Genomic DNA, 19,447 nt, shown 5'->3' with positions numbered 1-19,447 from the left:
GCTGCTTCGCAGCGCAAAGGGGCGGCTCCGGCCGGTAGATTCTCGCCAAACCGTTCACCCCCCCTCGTTAATCCGGTCGCGCCGAGGCCCCGGGGCGCACTGGCACATAGCCCTGAACTGCCTCTGCTGGCCCCCTCCTATCCCGGGCGCTCGCACTGGCTGCTCCAGAACGACGGAGCCCCTCGAGTCCCTCCCGCCGCCGGCCCCGCGGTTGTCCCGCTCCGCCGGAGGAGGAGGAGGCTCCGTCCCGACCTCCCTCGGCTCCGACAGCGGCAGGTCTCGGTGCCGGCAGATGTGGGCCGCATGGGGGCGGGCTCTTGGGAAGAGGAGCACGGCCAGAGACCGCACCGCTGCCAGCAGAGCCGCCACGGAGCAAGAGGGCCGGGCCTCGAAGCTCGGGGCGGGGACATGCAGATCAGACACCGCACGGGGTGTCGGGAGCTCACCGTTCCGCCCTATCGCCGGGCACGAACAGGGGCGGTAGTGTTGGGACGAGGGTGTCGGTGGGACAGGCGTGTCGGGGTGAGGCATGACGGAGTGTGCGGAGTGTGCGTGCGGTGTGGGGTGTCCGTGTGTTGAGTGTGCGTGCGGCGGCGGGCGGCGCGGTGGTGCGGGGAATGAAAGCATACTTACCTGGCAGGGGAGACACCATGATCAGGCAGGTGGTTTTCCCAGGGCGAGGCTCATCCTTTGCACTCCGGGTGTGCTGACCCCTGCGATTTCCCCAAATGCGGGAAACTCGACTGCATAATTTGTGGTAGTGGGGGACTGCGTTCGCGCTCTCCCCTGGTGTTCTGGTGATAAAGGTAGAGACGACCGTTGAGACGGAGCGTGTGCTTTTTCGCCTCGCGGTTCAAAAGTAGTTGGGTTTGTGGAACTGCTTGCTACCAAAGCCCTCCCTCCGAGAATGGCAGGAAAGGCACCAAGTTCCATCACGATACCGCGGTAGCAGAGGCCGAGACTCGTGGTTCCCACAGAAGTCGGGCAGGTTCTGTAATTTTCGAACCGCCGCTCAGAGCGAAGCGGTAGGTGGCAGAACAAGGAGGTCAATCAGCTTGGGAACACGGAGTGCTCAGCGCCAGCCCACCCCCGGCGACTGACCCCATCCAACCTCCTCTCCCTAGGGGTTTATTTACTCCCGTCGCTACACACTTCAGATAAAACTATTCTTGTGACAACAATATCAGGGGAGAGCGCGAACGCAGTCCCCCACTACCACAAATTATGCAGTCGAGTTTCCCGCATTTGGGGAAATCGCAGGGGTCAGCACACCCGGAGTGCAAAGGATGAGCCTCGCCCTGGGAAAACCACCTGCCTGATCATGGTGTCTCCCCTGCCAGGTAAGTATGCTCTCTTTACCCCTCCGCCGACACTGCCGACCGCCGGGCACACACCTAGCACATGGGCACCTCCATAGGCACCTCCACGATACCTCGCACATGCCACCACGCTCCGTTCCGACATCGACATCCTGCCCACACCCATGTGCCGCCTCCACCCGCGCCGCCCATGCCCGGCGGTTAAGGGGACAGGGAGCTCCCGGCGCCCTGCGCGGTATCTGATCTGCATGGCCCTGCTCCGGTGCCCGAGGCTCCGCCCTGTCGCTTCGTTGTGGCTCTGCTGACAGCTGTGCAGGCCCCAAGGCCCCCGTCCCCGCCCCAAGGCCCCGCCCCTCCCGCATCGCCCCGCCCCTCCCGACGAAGCTCTGCCGGGAGCGACAGAATCAGCGTGCTGCGGTCCTGCTCTGCTGGCCCTGCCTTTTCCCCCCACCTCGGACTAACTCTATCCGAGTCCGTGCCTTTCCCGAGGCCCGCGGTGCCGTGTCCCAGGACAACGCCTCGGTCAACACTGGCAATGCCCAGTGGGCACGGGACTGGCAGCCGAGACCAACTGCCAGCGGCATCGCTGTGGGTGCGGAGCTCGGCTGCTCTGGAAGTTGGGAATCGCTGGGGGCCGGAGCCGCCTGTCCCCGCCCCGCCGAGGCGTACCCGCGGCTGCCTTCTGACCTAGCGGGGCGGGGCGGGGACGTGGCACGAGCGGCGCGCTGCGCGTGTCTGCAGCTACAGCCAATGGGCAGGGGCGGTGCGAGTGGCTGTACCCAACAGGCGGGGCCCGTGTGCGCACGCGCCCCGCGCTGTCGCCTGCCGCTCCTCGGGGTGAGGCGACGATGGCGGCGGTGGGCGCGGGCCCGGGCCCGGTCTCGGCGGGAGGCGGGCGCTGGGAGGTGGTGCGGAAGGGACGGCGGACTGCGGGCGGCACCGGCAGCCGCCGCGCCCTGGGCGAGGCCAATGCCGGCCGGGTGCTGTCTTTGGCCGGTGAGTATGTGCTGGGTGAGGATGTCCCGCGCGGTCTCCCGGAGGTCTGGGGAGAGTCTGCCCGGGGCGATCGGGCCAGCTCCCAGCGCGGCATGGGGCGGTGGGTCGGGCCGTCGGGGTACTGGGCTCCATCGGGGTGGTGGGGCTAGGGGCGACTGTCCTTGTAGAGCTCACACCGAGACTCAGGCCCAGTTTGTCTGCCGCTCCCGGGAACTGTCCTTGTTCCCCGTCGCCCCGTCTGTCGGTGTTCTTGGTGCTCCCTGGCCATCTTCTCCCCTGTGTCCCGGTTCCAGCTCCCATTGCTACCTCCGACACCATTTTCGAGCTGGGCTTTGAGAGGACGCTGAAGAAACAGAACAAGGAGCAGGTTCCTCCTACCTCAGCTCCTGAACAGCCACATCGGAGGCAGCATGCAGGGAAGAGCACGAAGAAGCCACCGTCGAATGATGCCAGCATCAAGCCGGGCAAGTGCCGCACACTGGAGGAAGCCCTGAGAGCTGTGAGTGTGCCTGGCTGCGCTGTGCCTTGTGAGCACCCTGCCAGCACCTGTCTGCAGGTTGCTCATCTCCAGCCCACCCAGTTCCTGCAGGCCTGAGGGCACACAGGTCATTCCCACCCCACTTCAACATGGCAGAAACGAAGCTCTGGGGAAGCTGCCTGGGGAGGTGGTGGAGTCGCCATCATTGAGGGTGTTCAGGAGGGGGCTTGATGGGGTACTTGGTGCCATGGTTTAGTTGTTTAGGTGGTGTTGGATTGGTTGAGGGGTTGGACGCGATGATCTTGAAGGTCTCTTCCAACCTGGTTTATTCTATGTAATTCTACCCTTGGATACCTGAGGCTGGGCATTGTTCTGGTAGCCTGCACTCTCCCCTGCTTCAGGAGCGAGAGCCTGGGTTGTCAGGATGGGGGTGGGGTTGTCATTAAATCCAGTTGAAGGAAGCAGCACAAAGAGTGGTTCAGCCTTGTTACAGGGGTTCATCACACCTTGGGAGAAGCAGGAGGCTGGCTCCTGCTTCCCAGTGCCCCCTGGGCTCATTCAGGTGTCCCCACCTTCATTCAGGGATGAGCACTCCAGCTGTGGCCTGGGGTGGTCACGGTTGCTGTGGGAGTGGAACAGATGGTGTTGATGCATTGGCAAGCCCTGGGCTTGTCTGGGAGATCCCTATTCTGCTTGGAGTTCTGCTTTTGCAGTAGGCAGGAGCTGGCTGGAAGGGAATTTCTGGTTTCTCACATCACCCACTCCTTGTCTGCTGCCTGGGAGGAATCCTCAGAGAGCCTCATCAGTGAATCCTCCCTGTCTTGCCATGTGACGTTCCAGAGAGCTGTTTCTGCATCTCATGCTCCCTGCACTTCGGATAAATCTGTAGAACTCCTTTGCTTCTCATGTCTGAGCATGGGCAGGTTTTGGGAAGGAACCCCAGATGGACTCTTTGTTGAGGGAAAGTGGCTGCCTGGCAGGGCTCTCCTGCAGCACTGAGACATCCAGCTTCTTGCTAGCACCACCTTGTTTGTACCCTGAGCGCTTTTGGTCTCCTCTGTTGCAGGAGTAGGGGGTTTCTCCAACTCAGCAGTTCCCCGCATCCAGCTTTGTGCGCAGAGACAGCTAAGAGCAGAGTGGATGCATTGTTTCTGCATGTGTCAGGGCAGATATTCCTCAGGAGAGCAGCCCTGGACTGCAGTGTGGTTGTCCCATAAGTGCCCCATGCAGCTTAGCAGTGGCTGAGCTGTTGTGCAACTGCTGCTCCCCTGCCTTTGCCAACAGCCTCATTCAGTTTGCCCATGTAGCAGCAGCTATTTTGTTGTTACTCCTTTTTTTCAAAGTGGTTGCTGGAGTAAATGCACAACAGGAGGTGCCCAGCTCAGGTTTATTGATGTGCTGTAGCTGAACTCCATGGAAGGAAGCGTTAGACTCTTCACAGCTTCCGACAGCCATTAAAATCTTGCTGCTCTCCTACCTCTGGCGTGTGGACAGGGTCTCCCTGTGAGCTGGCAGAGAATCTGAGTTTGAAAGCAGGTGATGAGTGTGTTTGGTGACAGACAACATAGAAGGAAGACGGTGAGGGAACTTGAGTTGCTTCCTGTCCTCATGCTTTGTTGATTGCAGGTTGTTGATTGGAGGGGGTCTTGATGGTCTGGGCTGTTTTCTCCATGGAGGACTCTGGGTGCAGTTTCTGACACTGTTGACACAAACCAGCCACACTAGGGTAACGTTGGACTGATCCTCACCAAGCTGCAGCCTCAAGCTGTCTCTGCCCAGAGATGGTGTGGATGGAGCCAGCTGGCCCTGGGTGATGCTGTGGGGTACATGGAGAATAGCAGAACTGTGGTGGTAAATTGGAAGGAGGCTCTGAGAAAGCGCTCATCCTTCTGACATCTCTGGGCCTTTCTGCAGCCCTTCAGGCACCTGCAGTTCCCTGCATGTTTTTTTTTCTGTTCCTTGGTAGAGTTTTTTCCAGTGTTTCCAGTACAAGACAAAACACTGTCCAGGCCACTGCTCCCATTTGCCTGAGTCAGTGGTGGACTGGGGTTTCCATGCAGGAAAGGCAGCACTCTGGCGGTGAAGCAGGGAGTGTTTCTCTCCATGCCCAGTAGCCCCTTAGAAGCAGAAGTTCTCATTTTTCATTTGGTACTGCATGTCCTGGGTTGAATTTTTCTGTCTGTCACTTTCAGCTTGACCTGGCAGACCTGCAGAAGGAGCTGGCTAAGAGCCAGAGCATGTTCCCTGAGAACCCATCCGTCTGGGTGAAGGACCTGGCTGGATACCTCAACTACAAGCTGCAGACTCCCCGGAGTGACCCCTTGCTCAGCCAGCACCCCCATGGTCAGTGACTTGCCCTACTGCTGAGGAGGGCCTTGTGTTTTGTGGGGCACAAGGGACTAGTGCTTCTCCACGTCTAGGAGAGATTGGGGTCATTCTTAAAACCACAGGGTGCCAGGCAGAGGGGTGATGGGGCAGCTGGGCTCAGTGCCTGGGAAGAAGCAGCCTCTCCTCTCTTCCCTGATGGGCAGTCTCATTTAGCTTGGAAGAGAACCTTAAGATCAAGTCCAGCTGTCTTGGTCCCAAGAAGAAGACCTGAAAGATTTCAGTGCTGTTTTCCTTGCCATCCTTATTTTGTGCAGTTTCTGAAGTGCATGGGTTAGAGGCCAGCTTGCTATGGAGCCAGGTTTCAGAAACACCAAAACAGGTGAGACCAAAACAGATGTGACAGGAAAAAACTCTCACCTGAGACAGATCAGGTTGAGCCTGTCCCACAGTCTGGGCTGGTTCCCTATGAACTGAGATGTTAGGGGTTGGCTTTGCTCCAAACAGGTTTCTCTCTATGCAAAACCATCTTGGGAAACCTGTTAATAGAAAAGGCTCAAGACTGGTAGAGACCTTTATGTGCTCTGCAACCCTCTGAAAGGAGGTGGGAGCAAGCTGGGTGTTGGTCTCTTCTCTCAAGGAACAAGTGACAGGACAAGAAGAGCTGGCCTCAAGTTGTGCAAGGGGAGGTTTAGGTCAGACATGAGGAATATATTTTTTCCTCAGTTGTTAAGCCCTAGCCCGTGCTGTCCAGGGCAGTGGAGGAGTCCCTGTCTCCAGAGGGATTGAAAAGCTGTGTAGATGTGGTGCTGAAGGACATGGCTTAGTGGTGACCTGGCAGTACTTGGACTTGATCTTAAAGATCTCTTCCAACCAGAATGGTTTAGTGATTCTGGCTGGGTCTCCATTTGAAGCCTGATGTGTTGCTCTATGCATGCTTTGAGCACTTGTTGTCAGGGTGGCAATGGTTAAAAGAGCAGAACTCCTTCCCCAAACCCTTGGGTAAACTGCAGTGTCAACACTCAGCAGAAAACACTCCCTTACTGCTGAGTTAGCTGGTGCAGAGCAGCTGAGAAATAAGCTGGGGTTTGGCTGTGTGTTGTGCAAGGACAAGGTGCTTTGCCATGACCACCTTGTGTGCTGGGCCAGCTGTTTCTGGTAGCTGAGTCTTGCAAACTGGTGCTCACTGAACTCTTGCGTTGGTTCCAGACTACCCATACTGCCTGGTGAACAAGGAGCTAAGGAACATCATCAGATCCCTGCTGGGAAAGTCATCCAGTGTGCTGGAGCTCTTTTTTGATCACTGTGTTTACACCATGCTGCAGGAGCTGGACAAAACGCCAGGTAAGATGTTTGGCACAGGTCCATGGCACCAACATGCCCACTGTGCTCTGTTGGTGGACTAGATGATTTCCAGAGGTCCCTTTCAACCCTCACCATGCTGAGATTCTGGGATTGTGGAGCAACCAGTCTGTGCTACAGCCATGCTCCCTGTCCAAGGCGCTGGCAGAGCTAGAGGAGGTTGTTGGGTGGTGCCTGGCAAACATGGGGTTCCACTGTGACCCTCTCCTTTTGAACATGAGCAAGGGGAAAACGAGCCTTGGAAGCTCCTGGACTTGGGGTCTTGATGGGGACAGTTACTGTGCCTGCTTGCTGCTGTTCTGGAGGGCAGAGCTGGGATGTTGGGGGGGTTTAGGTAATTGCTGATGGGTTTCTAGGCATCTGTAGGGTCTGAAGGTCTGCTGGAGCCCTGCAGCAGAAGGTGAGTGGGGAGCAGCCAAAGAAGGAGCAGGACCTGTGATGCTGTGATGGGATTCATGTCTGGAGCTCACTAACCAGTGACCAGGCTGCTCTGTACCTGCAGGGACAGGATCATCACCCCCTGCACCTTCTGGGGCTGTCACAGGCAGAGTGGGACGTTTGAAGCAGCTTATGGCTTAGAAGCTTCTGTGCTGTGTTTCAGGAGAGTCGCTGCATGGGTACAGGATCTGCATTCAGGCCCTGCTTCTGGACAGACCCAAAATTGCCACCACGAACCTGGGCAAGGTGAGCCAGGGCCTGGTTTGCACCCCAGAGGTGCTGCTGCTTTTTATGCCTTGAAGACCACTGCAGCAGCTGTATGATGAGCATCTGTTCCTGATAACTGGAAGCCTTTTGGAGCCTGTTGGGGTCGTCCCATGCATGAAGCCCTTGTGCCTCTCTGTGCCTGTACCCCATGTAGAGGGACCAGTATTTCCAGTATCTCCCCACGTGAGCTGGAGCTGCTGCAAGCACTGACATCCAGCAGTGTCTTGTCCTTAAAGACCTTGTCCCTCTGTGCTGCTCTTGCAGGGACTAGGACCTGGCCACCCTCGGTGGCCAAGCAGCCATGGGGCAGGAATGAGGGTTTCTGGGGTCCTGTTCCTTTGAAAGCAGCAGGTGATCACAGGACCTTAGGGGTTGGAAGGGACCTTTGGAGGTCATTGAGTCCAACCCCCCTGCCAGAGCCGGAGGATAGAATCTAGCATGGGTTGCACAGGAACGCGTCCAGATGGATCTTGAAAGTCTCCAGAGAAGGAGACTCCACAACCTCTCTGGGGAGCCTGTTCCAGTGCTCTGTGACCCTCACAGGGAAGAAGTTCCTCCTCACATTGAGGTGGAACCTCCTGTGCTGTAGTTTATATCCACTGCCCCTCGTCCTATCACAGGGTGCAACTGAGCAGAGCCTGTCCCCTCCCTCTTGACCCCCAGCCCTCAGATATTTATATAACTGTGGCTTGGGTGCTGTCCAGCTCTGCTTCCCCAGAGCTGGGGTTAGCTGTTCCACCTGCCCAGAACTGGCACGTTCCCAGCCTCACTTGGTGCTGAGGGTCCTTCCTGGGATTGGGCTGGTGTGGAGAGTGCCTCTTGGGGTAATGGGACCATGAGGAGGGGATCCACAGCATCCATAGCAGGTGCTTAGTTCTTCAGTTGGGACCACAGCACCCATATTCACCCCTCGAAAGTTCTCATGGGGATGATGGGCCCACAGCAGTCATGGAGGGTACTCAGTTGCTCAGCACAGCACCCATATCATTTATATTGTGGGTGCATGGAGTGTGTTTGCTGGGGGGGTGATGGGATCGTGGGGAGAGGGTTCACAGGCCTCTGCCAGCAGCACCAGCTCACTCCTTCCTGGTCAGGCAGCCCTGTTTCCAGTGGAGCTGCTGTGGTCCTGAGACACCAGCAGCCCCATGAAGTAACACAGTGGTGTTGGGGTGGGAGGGACTGAGGCTCTGCTCAACTAGCAGCTCTTGTCTTTGCCACAGTACTTGGAGGTGTTGCGGTCCCAGCAGAACAAGCCAGCGAAATGCCTCACTGTCCTCTGGGCACTGGGACAGGCTGGACACACTGACCTCCACGAGGGCCTGAAAGGTGAGAGATGTAGAGCAGTGAGTTGGGCATCTGTCCCTGCTGAGAGGCACCCATCCCTCCCTGGGCAGTGGAAAGAGAGCCAGGGTGACCCTGGTGTTGCCCAGGCATGCAGTCTGTTCCAAAATGCACCTTCCCACTGCTGAAAAATGCCAGAGATGGGGGATCCTCAGGGCAGACTGCTCCAGGTGGACAGCTGGGAACTGGAGTGTCTGCAGCCACTGTGTGTCCCTCCCTATGTGGTCCTCCCTTCAGAGCAGAGTCATCGAATCATGGAATGGTTTGGGTGGGAAGAGACCTTTAAAACTCATGTAGTGAAGCCCCATGCAGTGAGCAGGGACACTAGAGCAGGTTGCTCAGAGCCCCATCTAACCTGACCTGTGTTTTTGCCAGGAATTGAGCATCTACCACCTCTGGGTGACCTGGGCTAGGTGTCACCACCTAAACTATTTCTTCTTTCAAACTAGTCTTAATCTCCCCTCCTTCAGTTTAAAACCATCACCCCTCATCCTGTCACAACAGGCCCTGCTGAAAAACCTGTCCTCATAAAGTCATTCAGGTTGGGAAAGACCCTTCAGCTCATGACTCTCAGCAATGGTGGGGCCTGGTCAGGCTATGCTACCTGGTGTGTCACAGCTGGCTGCTGCTGGCTGGTTCCTTGTGGGTGCCTTTGTTCTTTGGCCACATGTGTTCAAGGCTGGTCACCGTCACAGAGGGGGTGACCTGTGCTGAAGTGTGTTTGTAGAGGCAAACTGACTCCATGGTGACACTGCTAGAGCTCAGTTATTTTCAGGGCAGCTAAAGATGTTGCAAGAAGTATATTGCCCTCAGAAGGGTGGGTTCAGATCTCCTGTCCAGCCTGGGTGGTTAAATAGTGACACAAACTGCCCTTAACAGCATTTCATCTCCAGGGAGCATCTTCCCCAAGCTGGGACAGGGAACCACTGACTCTCAGCAGGGCTCATCCTGCCTGACAGGACAAGCCAGGCAGCACAGCGGCCCCGCAGCCCTTCCCAAGGGGTCTGTTTGTCTGGTTGCCTTCTGGGTGGTTTAAGTGGGGAAATGGGATCATGGTTTGTCCTGGGTTTAAATATTACTGTGGGCCTGGCACCTGAAGGTTCCTCTGCTCTTCACTTGCTGCCTGTGCACCCAAGGAGTGCTTGTGCTGATGGGTGGAGCATGTGGCATGGCCAGGGAGCATGTGAGTGTGTGGAGGCACAGCAAGAGCTCTCCTGCTCCCTGATCTGAAGTTGTATCATGAATAGTATGTTCAGATTTGGGCCCCTCACTTTCCAAGAAGGACATTGAAGGGCTGGAGCATATCTAAAGAAGGACAACAAGGATGGTGAAGGGTCTAGAACACAAGTCTTCTGAGGAGCATCTTGAGGGAACTGGAGTTGTTGAGCCCGGAGAAAAGGAGATTCAAAAGAGACTTTCTCATTCTCTCCAACTCCCTGAAAGCAGGTTGAAGCAAGGTGAAGGTTGGTCTCTTCTCCCAAGTAACAAATAATGGGGCAAGAGGAAATAGCCTCAAGCTGTGCCAGGGAGATTTAAGTTCAACACAAGCAACAATTTCTTCCCCAAAAGGGTTGTCAAACACTAGAACAGGTTGCTCAGAGCCCTTGTGGAGTCATCCCTGGAGGGGTTTAAAAGCTGTGTAGATGTAGTGCAAGGGGATATGGTTTAGTGGTGGCCTGGCAGTGCTGGATTAATGGTTGGACTGGATCATAAAGGTCTTTTCTAACCAAAATGATTCTGTGACTCCATGATCTTGTCCCCCTGCTCCTGACCATGGCCTCTCTCCACAGTGTGGCTCGGTGTCATGCTCCCGGTGCTAGGAATCAAATCTCTGTCCCCTTACGCTGTTACCTATCTGGACCGTCTGTTGATGTGAGTCACACCTTGCTTTCGGCATCTTTGCTCTTTTGGGGGCCCTGCTGGTGCCTTTCCTCACATGGGGAGGTTGGTGGAGTGGAAGCAAAGCCCTTCCTGGCAGGCCCTGGGCAGGCAAGTGGCTCAGCCACTTGGCTCCAGTGCTGAATGTTGAGGCTATGGCAGTGCTGGTGTAATACTGTACCAGGACCAGGCTTCTCCAGTGCCACCACAAGCCTGGGAGAGCAGCTCTGCTGTGAGTGTCCATGCCCAGAAAGGCAGTACTCTGAGGAACAGGGTCCCTATGTCCACTTGTGCTTGTGGTGCTTGGGCACATCAGGGGTCCTGGCTGCAGTGAGAAGTGCCAGCAGCGTTCTTCATCACAGGCAGATGAGCCTTTTCCTGGCTGAGGACTGGGACAGGTGGCTCTGTGGCCACTTCCCACCAGTCAGGATAGCCACTGTCTCCAGCATGGCCACCTGGGCATGGTGGAAAGAAGCTGGGAATTATGGCAGTGGCTCCAGCACTGGCTGGAATGCCAACTCTGCTAGCTTTGTTCCCTGGAAGTGGCTCCACAAGCCCCCTTTTTCTGTGTGTCCTTTGCAGCATGGCCACAGCCATGGTGTGGGGATACTGAAAGTATCAGGGTGGCTGCCCGGCCACAGGCCCAGAAATGGGTTGGCTGCCTTGTTCCAGAGTATGAAGGCAGCTGCTGTATCCATCCTGCCCAGCTGGCTGCTGCTAGGAAGGGATGTGGCCCCTGGAGCCCCAGAGCTGCCTATGTGGTGTGGCCCTGAGTAGCAGTGGAGGCCAATGACTGTGGTGGCTGGAAACCACTGGCATTTGGTGCCTCCCACTGGTGCATCCCACTGATGCCAGGCTGAGGGTGGTTGTTCTCCCATCCCTCCAGGGCTGTGTGGGGCCCCTGGCATGTCTGTCCCAGCTCACAGGGTGTGTTTGTGCCACACAGGATGCACCCAAACCTGACCAAAGGCTTTGGCATGATTGGACCCAAGGATTTCTTCCCCCTCCTGGATTTTGCCTTCATGCCCAACAACTCACTGCCACCCAAGTATGCTGACACCCTCTAGTACTCCCCAGTGTGGGCTGTGGCTTGGGGTGAACACCCCAGTGGCCAGGCTGGCCGCTGCCTGCAGCCCCAGTGCAATCTCCCCTCAGCCTGCAGGAGGAGCTGCGGCAGCTCTACCCTCGCCTGAAGGTGCTGGCGTTTGGCGCAAAGCCAGAGACCACACTGCACACCTACTTCCCCTCCTTCCTCTCCCGAGCAACGCTGAGCTGCCCTCCCAGCATGAAAAAAGAGGTGAGCCCTGGATGGGGGATGCATGGCCAGCAGCACCATGGGACTCTTGGTCCCAGCATGTAGCTGTGTGGCAGCCCTGGCGTTCCAGCGAGGAGGGAGGGCCAAGCAGGTCCTATCCGTCCCGTCCTACTCGCTGCACTGGGCATGAGGTTCTGCCATCCACCAGCCTGGCTACCTGGCATGGCCAGGCACTGGTTCTCTTGCAGGCTCAGCTCCCCAGTGTCAGAGTCTGAGCAGAGAGATGCCAACAAGAGGTCACGGTGCCAGCACACAGCCCAGAGCAGCTGTCTCGTGTTCCAGACCAAGAGACCTGTGTCATGCTGGGGGCCCAGATCAAGTGTGCTGACCTGCTGTCTGGTCTCTTCCCAGCTCCTAACCTCCATGAGCCAGTGCCTGAGCCTGGACCCCCTGAGCTTCAGCGTCTGGAGGCAGCTCTACACCAAGCACCTTTCCCAGTCCAGGTTGGTTCCTGCTGCTCTGAGGAGGAACAGCACCAACCTGCTAGTGTTTAGGAGTGTATTAAATTACTTCATGGAGCCCCTGATCCAGCCTTGTGCTTTCTTTCCCCCCTAAGTTTGCTTCTGAACCATCTACTGGAGTCCTGGGAGAGCAGCAGCAAGAAGGTAAGGAGGGAGCTGTGGGAAGGAGGAGTTTTCTAGGCTGGGGAGACAATGAACAGGTGCTCCTGTAGCAGGTCCCTGTATGAGCAGTGTCCCTGTGGGATCTGTTATATGCTCATCTGGTACTGCTCTAGTGGGCATGTCCCTGCCAGGCTGAAAAGGTGGCACCATGTCCTGGAGACAGGCCACACAGTGCCTGCAGACACAGGAGGGCCTCTTACTCTCCATGGGCTGCACCAGGACTCAGATATTCTGGATTCAGCCCCTCATAGGCCTTGCTGTTCTGGTGCTGAGAGGAAGCTCTTCACCTAAAGGGTCAAGAGGACATCAAGGTATCAGACTCTTTTCAGTGGTGCCCACCAATAGGACAAGGGGCAACAGACACAAACTGGAACCCAGGAGGTTCCATCTGAACATGAGGAAAAACTTTCCTATGAGGGTGCCAGAGGCCTGGATCAGGTTTGCCAGAGAGGTTGTGAAGTCGTCATGTCTGGAGAGGTTCCAAATGCACTTGGAGATTGCAGACCTGGGCAACCTGCTGTAGGTGACCTGCTGTAGCAGAGAGGTTGGAATAGATGATCTTTTCCAATCCCTGCCACAGGTGGGATTATGTGTGTGGGGAGATCACACTGGTCACTGCTGGTTTTCAAGCAACTCTGGCCACTCTGGAGCAGCAGGCTGGCTGGCTTGGTCAAGGCACCTGGTCTTGATGCAGGACCCTTGGAGTTGCCACCGCAGCTTCATCTGTCCTGCTTGTCCTCAATGTTTCTGCCCATCCCATCCCCTCTCCTTCTGCTCCTTCTCACAGCCTCTTTGGGGCAGGGTGCCACCAGCTGGCAGTGCCGAGTGCCATGACACAGCTCTTGCTTTCCCCAAGGTGCATCAGTCACTGCAGGAAACGGTTCACTCATTCAAAGTGACGAATGAGGAGCTGGTGGCAAAGGGTTCCAGCAGTGACCAGGATGTGTCTGCCTGCGACGCTGCCTGCAAGGTGAGCCCTGGGACAGGGTGGCTGCTGTGCTGTGACAGCCAGGGCCCGGGTTTTGGCTCTGTGCTGGAGTTGTGGTTGGCCTCTCCTGCCACCAGCACATGCCGGGCTGGGGCCTCACAGCAGCGTGTTTGCAGGACATGCTGGGGACAGATGTTGCTGGCTCCTGTCCATCCTCCCAGCTGCTCCGCAGATGACACTGGTTCCCACTGGGAAGCCAGGGGTGGGTGGTGTGAGCAGCTGCCAGTGCAGCAGTGTGGAAACCTCCCTGGCCTTGGCAGCCACATGTTCACTGGGCCTCATCCTTCCGCCTGCCCAGGAGCTGCTGCACAAGATGAAGGGCCGGGGCGTCCCCTGGTCCCGGCTGCTGCTCGTCCTCCTGGTCTTTGGGGCTGGCTTCCTCCTGCACGACGTTCGGACTCATGGCTCCTTCCAGGGTAAGGGGCTCTCTCTGATGGGATGGAACATCCTTGGGGATCAATAACCTGGCAGTTCTCCTGAGCAACACCCTTCCACAGCCCTCCCTTCACCTCGGATCTATGCTGATGAGCAGCATGGTCCTGATGATGTGTCTCTGGAATTGCTTGAGGGGTATGTGGACTGTGTTGGCCAGATGCTTTCAACAGGCTGCAGAAAGACTCCTCCTGCCTGTCCCCACTCCCCCAGGCTTCCTCTCTGCTTGGGAGTTTCTATGTCTCTTTGTCCCACCTTGGAGCATCTTGAAGATGTTTTTGTGAAGCAGCTCAAGCTAAGCGTTCCCAGAGAGAGGGTTCAGGGACAGGCTGAGAACACTGCTCCCACAGATCAAGTCAGAGAATTGCTCAGGGAGTGGTTCTTGTCTCTTACAGCCTCCTCTTCTGCTCGCCTGCTTCGTTCCACCAGCATCCTGCCAGTCTCTCAGCAAGCCTGGAAGAAGGTCTCCCACAGCTGCCTGGAAGGGTACAGGTCAGTGGTGCCAGTGCTGGGTGGCAGTGTGTGTGGCTGGATGGGTGTGAGGATATTCCCACAGCACAGAGCAATCTTCTTAGAGAGCCCTCCTTGCTGGGAAGTGTTCCTGGTGTTGCCTGGAGAAAAACTGAAGTCAGCTCTGGATTTCTTCTCTCTCCTTGGCAGCAGCTTGCTAAACCTCCCACAGCACAACTTGAGACTAGTTCTTCTTGTCCTATAGCTTGTTACCTTGGGAGGAGAAACCTGCCCCTAACTTGCTCCTACTCCTCTGTAGAACTTTCTGATCTTCAAGCAGATCAACACTGCTGCGCAGCTTGGTGTCATCTGCAAACTTACTGAGTATGCCCTTGATCCCCCCATCCAGATTGTTGATAAAGATATTGAACAGAAGAGGTCCCATGGAATGTTTAAAGAGGTTGCTAGGGCATGTAGGAGGAAAATTAGGGAGGCAAAAGCATATTTGGAACTTAAACTGGCCTCTGATGTGAAGGACAACAAAAAGTCCTTCTATAAATATATTAATAGCAAGAGGAAGGGCAGGGACAACCTCCACTCCTTGGTTGACATGGAAGGAAATGTTGTAACACAGGATGAGGAAAAGGCAGAGGTACTTAACACCTTCTTTACCTCAGTTTTTACTAGCTGGAAAGAACGTCTACCAGACAGCTGGCCTGCAGAACTGGCAGAGGGAGCCAGGGAGCTGCATGGTTTCCCTGTGTTCCATGAGCAAGTGATAGGAGCTCTCCTCAGCAGCTTGGACCCCCACAAGTCCATGGGACCAGATGGGATCCATCCTAGGGTGCTGAGAGAGCTGGCAGATGAGCTGGCCAAGCCACTCTCCATTATTTTTCATCAGTCCTGGCTCACTGGAGAGATCCCAGCTGACTGGAAGCTGGCCAACGTGGTACCCATCCACAAGAAGGGCCGGTTGGATGAGCCAGGGAATTACAGGCCTGTCAGCCTGACCTCAGTGCCAGGAAAGATTATGGAGCAGGTCATCCTGAGTGCAATCACACAACACTTAGAGGATGGCCAAGGGATCAGGCCCAGCCAGCATGGGTTTAGGAAGGGCAGGTCCTGCCTGACCAACCTGATCTCCTTCTATGATCAGGTGACCCGCCTGGTGGATGTGGGCCAGGCTGTGGATGTAGTCTACCTGGACCTCAGCAAGGCCTTTGACACCGTTCCCCATAGCAAACTCCTGGCCAAGCTGTCAGCCCATGGCTTGGATGGGAGCACACTGAGATGGGTTAGGAACTGGCTGGAGGGCCGAGCCCAGAGAGTGGTAGTGAATGGTGCCACATCCAGCTGGCAGCCAGTCACCAGTGGTGTGCCCCAGGGATCAGTACTGGGCCCCTTGCTCTTTAACATCTTTATTGATGATCTGGACGAGGGCATCGAGTCCATCATCAGTAAATTTGCTGACGACACCAAGCTGGGCGCAGGAGTTGATCTGCTGGAGGGTAGAGAGGCTCTGCAGAGGGACCTCGACAGGCTGGGCAGATGGGCAGAGTCCAACGGCATGAGATTGAACACATCCAAGTGCCAGGTTCTGCACATTGGCCACAACAACCCCATGCAGAGCTACAGGCTGGGGTCAGAGTGGCTGGAGAGCAGTCAGGCTGAGAGGGACCTGGGGGTGCTGGTCGACGGTAGACTGAACATGAGCCTGCAGTGTGCCCAGGCAGCTAAGAGGGCCAATGGCATCCTGGCCTGCATCAGGAACAGTGTGGCCAGCAGGAGCAGGGAGGTCATTCTGCCCCTGTACACTGCACTGGTTAGGCCGCACCTCGAGTACTGTGTCCAGTTCTGGGCCCCTCAGTTTAGGAAGGATGTTGACTTGCTGGAACGAGTCCAGAGGAGAGCAACAAAGTTGGTGAGGGGTTTGGAACATAAGCCCTACGAGGAGAGGCTGAGGGAGCTGGGGTTGCTTAGCCTGGAGAAGAGGAGACTCAGGGGTGACCTTATTACTCTCTACAACTACCTGAAGGGAGGTTGTAGACAGACGGATGTTGGTCTCTTCTCCCAGGCAAGCAGTACCAGAACAAGAGGACACAGTCTCAGGCTGCGCCAGGGGAGGTTCAGGCTGGATGTTAGAAAAAAGTTCTATACAGAAAGAGTGATTGCACATTGGAATGGGCTGCCTGGGGAGGTGGTGGAGTCGCCATCACTGGAGGTTTTTAGGAGAAGACTTGACAGGGTACTTGGTGCTGTGGGTTAGTTGCTTGGGCGGTGTTGGATTGGTTGATGGGTTGGACGCGATGATCTTGAAGGTCTCTTCCAACCTGGTTTATTCTATGTATGTATATGTATGTATTCAGTACTGAGCCATGGGGAACAGCACTTGTAACATATCACCAATTGGAGTTAACTCTATTCCTCCTGACTCTTGCAGGTGGCTGGAGCAGACCCTGCCTGTCTACAGCTCCCAGGCAGTGGCTGTCCTGCAGCCACAGCTGGAGCTGCTCTGGGTGAAGAGTGTTGAGCTGGCCCTGTACATGTCTGAGCAGAGTTTCTCTCTGCTCTCTGGCATCCATGACAGCTTGCCTGGCTTCATCGAGTGGGTAAGAAGGGTGTTTCAGCTGCTGGGAGAGACCAGGAATGCTGAGAGAGGCCTTGGGGGACTGCAGAGGCTGTGTTGGGGTCCCTGTCAGGTTGCAATACCACAGGCAGGAAGTGAAGGGAGAGGTCTGAAGGAGGAATGTGATGTCACTGTCACTGTTGATGCCTGACCGTGAGCCTTATGGTGCTGGTGGGTCTGGTGTGGGTCTCAGATGCTGTTCTCCCTGTGCTGGTACTGCTTACCAGCTGCCTTCCAGCTGCTGGCAGTGCCTGTGTCAGCTCTGAAGGGGAGAGGACACAAAGATAACTGACAGAGTTGCCTGGTTAGGAAAGACCTTAAGATCGTGGATCTAACCATAACCTAACATCTCCCTGTACACAACTGTTAGACCATGATGTCCATAAGCTCCTCACCCAAATATCTTTTAAACACCTCCAGGGATGGTGACTCCACTTCCTTGGGCAGCGTGTTTCAGTGCCTGATGACCCTTTTGGTGGAGACTTTTTTCCCCTAATATCCTGAAAATCAGCAGTTTAGTGGGAGGGGAATGACTTTAGTATCTCCCAGAGTGAGCACTGTGGGTACTGTGCATCTGCTGTTTGGTAGAAACATGCCACATGTGAGCCAAATGATCATGGAGAGGGCTTGGAGATGCCAGAACATGGCAGGAGGGTGGGGCCTGGTTCAGTTTAGACCAGTTCAAGAGAGGCAAGGAACTACTGGAGAGAGTCCAGTGGAGGCTGTGAAGATGCTGAGGGGAGTGAAGCATCTCTTTGATGAGGAAAGGCTGAGAGACCTGGGGATGTTTAGCATGGAGAAGAACCAATAGGTTCTCTGCCTATTGGTATGTAAAGGGCAGGGGACAAGGGGATGGGGCCAGGTTCTTTTCAGTGGTGCCCAGCAACAGGACAAAGGGCAGCAGGGACAAACCCAGGAGGTTCCATCTGAGCAGAAGAAACTTTCCTGTGAGGGTGCCAGAAGCCTGGACCAGGTTGCCCAGAGACTGTGGAGTCTCCTTCTCCAGAGAGGTTCCAAACCTGCCTGAATATTGTGACCCTGGGCAGCTTGCTGTGGGTGACCCTGCTTTAGCAGGTGGGTTGGACTGGGTGATGCCCGGAGGTGCCTTCCAACCGCCACCACGCTGGGATGCCTGGCTGTCTGTGGGACAGCCTGGCTTGGTAAAGCCTTCGTGGATATGCAAGACACCAGGCTCCTCAGGGCACCTGAACCCAGCCTGTGAAGGTGATGTTAAAGCTCTTCCATCCCTCTGTGTCCCCACAGCTCCAGTCCCAGGTGCCGCAGTTCCTGCTGCATTTTGCCGAATGCGTCCGAGAGCTGCTGCTGTTCCTGGTGCGGAGCTGCCTGCTGCCGCTGCTGGACTGTGTGGCCACGGCGCTGGAGCGAGTCTGGCAGCACTGCCTGGACTCCTGCAAGTGAGCATCTCTGAGGGTGCAGAGCCTGAACAGGCTGTGTGGGGCACTGGTGGGGTCCTTATCCCTGGAGGAGTTTAAAAGCTGTGTAAATGTGGTGCTGAGGTGAATGGTCTAGTGGTGACCTGGCAGTGCCAGGTTAATGGTTGGACTTGATCTTACAAGTCTCTTCCAACCAAAATGCTTCTGTGATGCTGTGGTGCTGCAGAGAGCTCATGCCCTGTGGCAGCAACATTCAGCCTGTGGGCAGCACAGCCAGGTCACTCAGCTTCCTCAAGCCCTGCAACCACTAAAGACCAGGGGTTCTCACTCATCCCTGGCTCCTGGTGGGACCTGGCAGTGGGGCCACCTATGGGTTGTCTGAGCTAAGAGTTGCCCCTCTTCAGGGAGAAGGGATGCAGCCAGACACTGCTGGTGTAGGTATAGTTTACTCCTGCTCTCACTACAGAACTGGCTCCATGCTCTTCCTGGCAGAGAGGTCATAGTCTAGGGAGATGGAGCTGGTGTTCCTGGGCAGGGCCTTTCCAAGGGGTTCAGGACATTCTTCCGCAGTGTGTCCCTGTAGCTGACAGCTTAGGGTGCTCTCATATCCCTCCTGGGCTTGTAACACTGGGGCTGGGTCACTGCCACTGCTCCACAAATGGTGATTTCCCTGCCCATAACCTGTTCTTCTCCCCCTTGCAGCGGAGAAGTGTCCTGGGACTGTGTGAGGGAACACCTGACGAGCTTTTCCTATTCCTCTTGGATTTACCTGCAAAACACAACCATAGCTGTCAAAAACTGGGCCTTGGCCATGATTTCCGGACACTGACCTGCTTCCTGGAGGAGAGGGGACACACAGTCCTGCCGTCTCCCGATGCTCCAGCCACCGAGGAGTGTCTCCAGCACAACGTGGGATGGAGGGAGACTCACATGGGGGTTTTGGGCTCAAATCTGAGCTTACAGAGGAGTTTTTTTCTTTCCTAGGCAACACACATCCAGGTCTTTTCCACACCATGTGAATTCCTTTTGTCTTTCCCTGTCCCGTGTTACGTGGGCAAGTGACTCCCATGTTCCCTCTCCTCCCCCTCAGTTCCCATGGCTGAATGAACTGGACTCATTTTTATTTCTAGGGTTTTTGTCTTTTTATTGTGGGTTTTGTTCCTGTCTGCAGGGTGGGGGAGGGCTCTGGTGAACTACTGTGCTCAGGGTCTAGCC

The 19,447-nt window shown here is 56.0% G+C and overlaps 1 protein-coding gene and 2 non-coding genes across 3 annotated transcripts; 2 read left to right on the top strand and 1 right to left on the bottom strand.

The window, feature by feature from the left end:
- The first annotated feature begins 625 nt into the window (after window positions 1-625).
- LOC128899923 (U1 spliceosomal RNA) lies at window positions 626-789 on the top strand. The gene has a single exon (XR_008463178.1). It is a non-coding gene; the product is annotated as a U1 spliceosomal RNA (small nuclear RNA).
- A 395-nt stretch (window positions 790-1,184) lies between these two features.
- Window positions 1,185-1,348, bottom strand: LOC128899922 (U1 spliceosomal RNA). Its single transcript, XR_008463177.1, has one exon. It is a non-coding gene; the product is annotated as a U1 spliceosomal RNA (small nuclear RNA).
- Window positions 1,349-2,167: 819 nt separating this feature from the next.
- On the top strand, window positions 2,168-19,340 carry TMEM214 (transmembrane protein 214). Its single transcript, XM_054179827.1, has 17 exons — window positions 2,168-2,315; window positions 2,609-2,814; window positions 4,986-5,136; window positions 6,328-6,462; window positions 7,082-7,164; window positions 8,406-8,511; window positions 10,317-10,398; window positions 11,351-11,452; window positions 11,560-11,701; window positions 12,071-12,162; window positions 12,276-12,324; window positions 13,199-13,312; window positions 13,629-13,746; window positions 14,158-14,254; window positions 16,653-16,821; window positions 18,102-18,253; window positions 18,935-19,340. The coding sequence occupies exons 1-17, from the start codon at window positions 2,168-2,170 to the stop codon at window positions 19,059-19,061; spliced, it is 2,073 nt and encodes a 690-aa protein (XP_054035802.1). The 3' UTR covers window positions 19,062-19,340.
- The last annotated feature ends 107 nt before the right edge of the window (window positions 19,341-19,447 follow it).

The sequence above is a fragment of the Dryobates pubescens genome, chromosome 3 (assembly GCF_014839835.1).
Source record: "Dryobates pubescens isolate bDryPub1 chromosome 3, bDryPub1.pri, whole genome shotgun sequence".
Lineage (NCBI taxonomy): Eukaryota > Metazoa > Chordata > Aves > Piciformes > Picidae > Dryobates > Dryobates pubescens.
The sequence above is the reverse complement of the archived record's forward strand: the minus strand, read 5'-3'. Positions and strand labels throughout refer to the sequence as shown.